The following is a 6232-nucleotide window of genomic DNA, read 5'->3' as shown; positions in this document are numbered from 1 at the left end:
ATGTTTTATTTGTACAACTCATTGAATCTGAACATTCTATATCTTTTTTACAACTTTCACCTTGTCTATATATACATTTTAAAAAAAAATATTAATAAATAATAAATATTTATTTTATTCATAATTTAAAAAAATATTAATAAAAATTTAGAAAAAAAAAAAAAAAATTTACCCTTTATATTTAATATTTGCACAATATTGATCATCACCTTCATTATAACAAACTAAACCTGAATCACATTGAGCTTGATATGAACAAGAATCAAAAATTTTCTTTGATTCTGTACATAATGGATTATCGAAAGTAATTTCACAGTATGTACCTGGTGGGCAATATGTACCTTTTCTAGTACAACCATCTCCACTATTTAAACATTGATATTGTGTACATGCACCATTTATACTTTTAATACAAAATAAAATTAAACAAAAATAAAATAATATCTTCATTTTTTTTTATTTTATTTTATAAATCACTTTTTTTATTTTTTTTTTTTTTTTTATTTGTTTTATATATACACTTTATTTATTGAAAATTTAGTGGATTATTTAAATTGATATTGAAATGAATTTAAAAAAATAATAATAATAAATTAAATAAATAATAAAAATAATTTAAAAAAAAAAAAAAAAAATTAAAATTGAATTATTATAAAATTTGATGAATGTTGAATTAAAAGGGTAACTATAAATATTTGTATGGATACAAAAAAAAAAAAAAATAGTAAAAATACTAATGATGAGTTTAATAAATACAATAAAAATTAAAAAAATTAATTTAATAAACAACTTTGATTTGATATAAAAAAAAAAAAAAATTAAAAAAAAAAAAATTATTTTAATTGTGATAAAATTATTATAAAAAAAAAAAAATAAAAAAATAAAAATAATATAAAAATAGATAAACCTACCACTAACACAGCAATTTTTGCCATATTTATATGTATTGGTGTATTATTTTTTATGGCGATTATTTAATATTAAAAAAAAAAATGTGTGTGTGGATTGTGAGAAAATATATAAGTGGGGAGGTGTGGTGTGAGAAATAACATTGAAAATAATAATAATTTTTTTTTTTTTTTTTTTTTTTAATGTGTGTGTTTTAATTAACTGAAACGGTTAATAAAATGTGATCTAACACAATAATATACACACACATACTTCATAATTTTTTGATATTATTTATATGATTAAAGTTTAATTTATATTGAAATGAATTTTGATTATTTAATTCGATTTGGGAATTAAAAAAAAAAAAAAAAAAAAAAAAAAAAAAAGGAAAAAAAGAAAAAAGATTCAAATAAGGAATTAAAAAACAACCCAAAATATTTTAGGTATTTTATAAATAAAATTTTCCTTTAATTTCAATAAAAATACTGTTTTTTTTTTTTTATTTTAAGGAAAATAGCGATGGTGTTGGGATCGAAAATGGTCATTTCTATTGTGCAATCCACAGGAAAAATTTAAAATTATTTAAATTTAAAAATTAACAACCCTTATATGTATTATTTAATTTTATCATATGAATACAAAAATAGAAATAATATAAAACGAAAAAAAAAAAAAAAAAAAAAAAAAAGGGGATATATCTTAAATGAACAAAAATAGAAATTCACTTTTTTTTGAATTTTTTTTTTTTGAATTTTTTTTTTTATTTTTTATTTTTTTTAAATTTCATTTTTTTTTTTTTTTTTTTTTTTTTTCGATTTCGTGTTTCTCATTGTGTGATCAAAAAAATAAAAGATATCAGAAAAACAATCAATCCAATTAAAAGATGAAAAGAAATAACAATCAACAAAACAAAAAAGTTGAAGCAAAGAAAAGTGTTTACAATAATCTTGCATTTGATGATAGTGATGATGATCAAGTAGAAGAAGTTGTCAATGCCACTAATAATCTTAATGTTGCCAAACAACAACCACAACAACCAACTGTTACCACCACCACCACCACCGCCGCTGCCACTGGTAGCGCACAAACTACTTTAACCAATGAAGCCGATCCAACCCCACGTCCATTCAGTGGTGGTTTTATCTCAACCATGGATATTCCAGATTATTACCCAATTGGTAAATTAATCAAAGATAATGGTAAAGTACCTTTTTTTCAATCAATCAGTCAACCAATCATAAAAAAAAAAAAAAAAAAAAAAATACTAATACAAAATATTTCTTTTTTTTTTTTTTTAAAAATTTTAATAGATTTCTCAGAAAGAGCTCAAGTTACATTCAATACATTATGTATTATTAAAGTTGCTGAATATGATATCATTAAAGAAATCATTGAAAAATATAAACCATTTGTTAAATTATCAAACACAGTCTATGAAATTTCAAAATCTTCAAAAATTACTGGTAAAGCTTTCCAAGGTATGTATTTATTTCATTTTATTTTATTTTATTTTATTTTATTTTATTTTATTTTATTTTATTTTTTCTAAAAATAAATAAATCAATTATTAATATATTTTTTTATTTTTTATTTTATTTTTATTTATTTTAGAATTCCAAGATGATATTAAAAAAACTAAAGTTAAAACATTAGTTATTAAAACCATTTTAACAATTAAAGCAAAGAATCCAGAAGATTGTAGTGATATTGCAAAATGGATTGAAAAACAAGTTGCCAATTTTGTACCATATAACTATCCAACCAAAGTATCAACTTTTGTCGTATCAAATAGTGAAAACTTTACATTTAAATCAATGATTCCAAGTTTTGATTCAATTAATGTACCATATCAATTATTTGAAAAGGATGCAAAAGATGTTAAACAAATTACTTGTACTTTAGTTCAATGTGAACAAGAGAAATCATCAACTGCAACCACCACCACTAATAATAATAATAAAATTTCAGTTTGTAATGATGAAGAATCATCAAAAGATACAATTATCAATTCATTAATTTCACCATTAATGGAAGCAAATCAATCATTGGTTGGTAGCGGTAATGATAAAAAGATTAAATGTTCACTCAAATTTGGTAATTCAATTTTCTATCAACTCAGTTCCACTGCATTCCTTCCATCATTCACAAAGGATCAATTAAATTCAATGGAAACTTATAAAGATTTCCGTTCAAAACAAGATAATCTCATTAAAGAATCCGATTTCAATGCTATCGCTAAATTCATTAAAGATAATGAAAGTACAACTTACAAAGTAAAGGAAACCGATGCTTCAATCTATCGTGTTTTCATTGGTAACTATAAAGTTAGATTAGTACCATCTACCACCACTGCTCAAGATAATAATAATAATAGTTTAACAATTAAAGGTATCTCTCAATTGGATGAAAGAGTTGTAACACTCGATACTGTTTATCCAGGAAGTGGCAATCAACAATCAAATTCTAAAGTTGGTTGTAGAATTTCAATTTCAAAGAGTAAAAACTTTGATAAAGATTCAATCCCTAAAAACTTTAGCTCTTTCTTAGAACAAACTACCAAAGATAAAAATGCCAACTCTTTAGTATTCCCAACCGATTTCTATAAAACTAAAAGTTTCTCAAAATCTCAAACCACTTATATCAATAACACCACTGGAAATATTATCTCTTTAATTAAAATCTCTGAAGAGAAAAGAGATGAAATCTTTTATTCAATTAAAATTTCAAATCCATCTATTAAATTAACAAACAAACCATCTGAAGATCAATTTAAACAAGCTTTAATTTCAATTTATTCTGAATATCAATCATTGGTTAATAAATTATAAATAGATAGATAAAGAAAAAAAAAAAAAAAAAAATAGAAATAATAGATTGATAGATAGGGATTAAGGAGAGAGAGAGAGTTAGAGAAAGATAGAGAGAATAAAATAATAATAATAAAAAAAAAAAAAATTAATACATCAAATATTTAATTAAAATATTGATTTATCCTTTTTTTTTTATTTTTTTTATTTTTTTTATTTTTTTTATTTTTTTTATTTTTTTTAAATTTCATTTTAATCAGATATGACATTATAATGGCGTTTGGGGAAATATCTTTTTTTTATTTTTTATTTTTTTATTTTTATTTTTTTTTTTGTAATTTTTTAACACTTTTTTTTCAAATTTTTTTTTATTTTATTATTGTTATCTTTAAACATATTTAAAGCAGTATAAAAAAAAATAAAATAAAAAAAACAAATAAAATAAATTTGTGAATATGGAAAAAGAACAAAAGGAAGAATGTAAAGATAATACTGAAATTCAAGATAAAGGCGAAACAACAGAAAAAATAACTTGTTGTGGTGGTAATAACAACAACAACAACAACAACAATAACAACAATAACAATGAAGAAGAAAAAGAAAGTAGTCAATGTGATGATTGTGGATTATGTAAATACGTACCAGATAAGATACCATTATATGGACCATACTCAATTAGAGGTTTAGAACCAGGTGAAACCTATTATTATTGTACTTGTGGTTTAACAAAAGGTCAACAACCATTATGTGATCAAAAATCATGTATAGGTACAAAATTTACACCAACACCATTTCAATTAAAAAAGAAACAAACTATTCAATTACTTTGTGGTTGTAGATATACTGGTAGACCACCATTTTGTGATGGAGTTCATTCAAAAATACCTTTTAATCCTCAAAATCCACCTTGTGTTTGCAATGAAAAAAAAGAAGAAATATGTAAAAAAGCTTCTGATTGGTAGAAAAGTTATTTATTAATTTATTAATTTATTATTATTATAATTAAAATTGAAAAAACATATTAAATATAATAATAAAATAAAAATAAAAAAATAAAAATAAAAAAAATTTAATTTAAACAAAAAATAAAAAAAAAAAAACAATCACAACGAGTTTTTTATTTTTATTTTCATTTTTTTTTTTTTTTTTTTTTTTGGATTTTTCATTTTCAAATAAAAAGAGATATATTAAAATAAATAAGGAATAAATTATTATATGATAACTCATGTAAAAGAGTTGGTAAAAATGTATTATCAATAAAAAATTATACAACAACAACAACAACAACAACAATAACAACAAATTCATCAACTATAACAAAACCGAATATTATGAAAATTGATGAAGTTAATTTTAAAGATAAAACTAAAGTTACAGTATTTAGTGGTATGCAACCAACAAGTTCAGCATTACATTTAGGTAATTATTTAGGTGCAATGGGTAATTGGTTAAAAATTCAAGATTTAGTTACAAAAAATAATAAAGAAGAAGAGGAATTATTAAATTTATCAGAATCATCATCATCATCATCATCATCACAATCTACAAAAATAAATGAAAAACATAAATTAATATTTTCAATTGTTGATTTACATTCATTAACATCAACTAAATCATTATCACCAAAAGAATTACAATCAAATACTATTTCAGTTGCAATAAATTATTTAGCATGTGGAATTGATCCAGAAAAGGTGATTTTATTTAATCAATCAATGGTACCAGCACATTCAGAGTTAACTTGGATTTTAAATTGTATTACCTCATTTTCAAAGCTAAGTAATATGATTCAATTTAAAGAGAAAACTAAATCATCAAACGAAGCATCAGTTTCAAATGGACTTTTATCATATCCAGTTTTAATGGCTGCCGATATTTTATTGTATAAAGCCACACATGTACCAGTAGGCGAGGACCAAACTCAGCATTTAGAATTCACCAGAGATATCGCACAAGCATTTCACAGTAATTTCAAGAGTAAATTCTTTCCATATCCCTCAATTATAACTTCTGAGCAATCTAAAAGAATTATGAGTTTACAAGATGGTCGTTTGAAAATGAGTAAATCTGATCCATTAGAGATTTCAAGAATTTCATTAACAGATACTGATGATCAAATTAAATTAAAAATTAAAAAATCAAAAACTGATACAATCATTGGTATAACCTATGATCCAATTAATCGTCCTGATATTTCAAATCTATTATCAATTGCATCTGAAACCTCTGGTATACCAATCACTGATTTACAATCTGAATTTAAAGATAAATCAAACGCAATCTTTAAAGAATTTCTTTCAAATTCAATCATTAAAAATATATCACCAATTCGTGAAAAAATTAATTATTATCAATCAAATCCGAAATTAGTTAGAGATATTTTATTACAAGGATCTGAAAAAGCAAATAAAATTGCAAATAAAAATTTAAATATAATTAAAGATATAGTTGGTTTATATCATTAATTAAACAATTAATAAAAAAAAAAAAAAAACAATTTTATTGTATATACAATTTAATATAGATTATATACA

The 6232-nt window shown here is 21.9% G+C and overlaps 4 protein-coding genes across 4 annotated transcripts in view; 3 read left to right on the top strand and 1 right to left on the bottom strand.

Annotated features, from left to right (window-relative positions):
• The window catches only part of DDB_G0274735 (hypothetical protein), a gene marked incomplete at both ends in the record, with an annotated part of 1242 nt that extends 792 nt beyond the window's left edge, over positions 1 to 450 (bottom strand). The window contains 2 exons of the mRNA XM_638869.1: positions 1 to 65; positions 173 to 450. The exon at positions 1 to 65 is cut by the window's left edge and continues 248 nt beyond it. Coding sequence (XP_643961.1) covers positions 1 to 65; positions 173 to 450 — 343 coding nt within the window. The remainder of the gene's footprint in view (positions 66 to 172) is intronic.
• A 1324-nt stretch (positions 451 to 1774) lies between these two features.
• DDB_G0274305 (hypothetical protein) lies at positions 1775 to 3719 on the top strand (the record flags this gene model as incomplete). Its single annotated transcript, XM_638867.1, has 3 exons — positions 1775 to 2090; positions 2202 to 2369; positions 2503 to 3719. The coding sequence occupies 3 exons, from the start codon at positions 1775 to 1777 to the stop codon at positions 3717 to 3719; spliced, it is 1701 nt and encodes a 566-aa protein (XP_643959.1).
• A 434-nt stretch (positions 3720 to 4153) lies between these two features.
• Positions 4154 to 4660, top strand: DDB_G0274303 (hypothetical protein; the record flags this gene model as incomplete). The annotated part of the gene is made up of 1 exon (XM_638866.1): positions 4154 to 4660. The coding sequence occupies one exon, from the start codon at positions 4154 to 4156 to the stop codon at positions 4658 to 4660; it is 507 nt and encodes a 168-aa protein (XP_643958.1).
• Positions 4661 to 5029: 369 nt separating this feature from the next.
• On the top strand, positions 5030 to 6163 carry mtrpS (tryptophanyl-tRNA synthetase; the record flags this gene model as incomplete). Its single annotated transcript, XM_638865.1, has 1 exon — positions 5030 to 6163. The coding sequence occupies one exon, from the start codon at positions 5030 to 5032 to the stop codon at positions 6161 to 6163; it is 1134 nt and encodes a 377-aa protein (XP_643957.1).
• Between the last annotated feature and the right edge of the window lie 69 nt (positions 6164 to 6232).

This window comes from Dictyostelium discoideum (genome assembly GCF_000004695.1).
Source record: "Dictyostelium discoideum AX4 chromosome 2 chromosome, whole genome shotgun sequence".
Lineage (NCBI taxonomy): Eukaryota > Evosea > Eumycetozoa > Dictyosteliales > Dictyosteliaceae > Dictyostelium > Dictyostelium discoideum.
The sequence above is the reverse complement of the archived record's forward strand: the minus strand, read 5'-3'. Positions and strand labels throughout refer to the sequence as shown.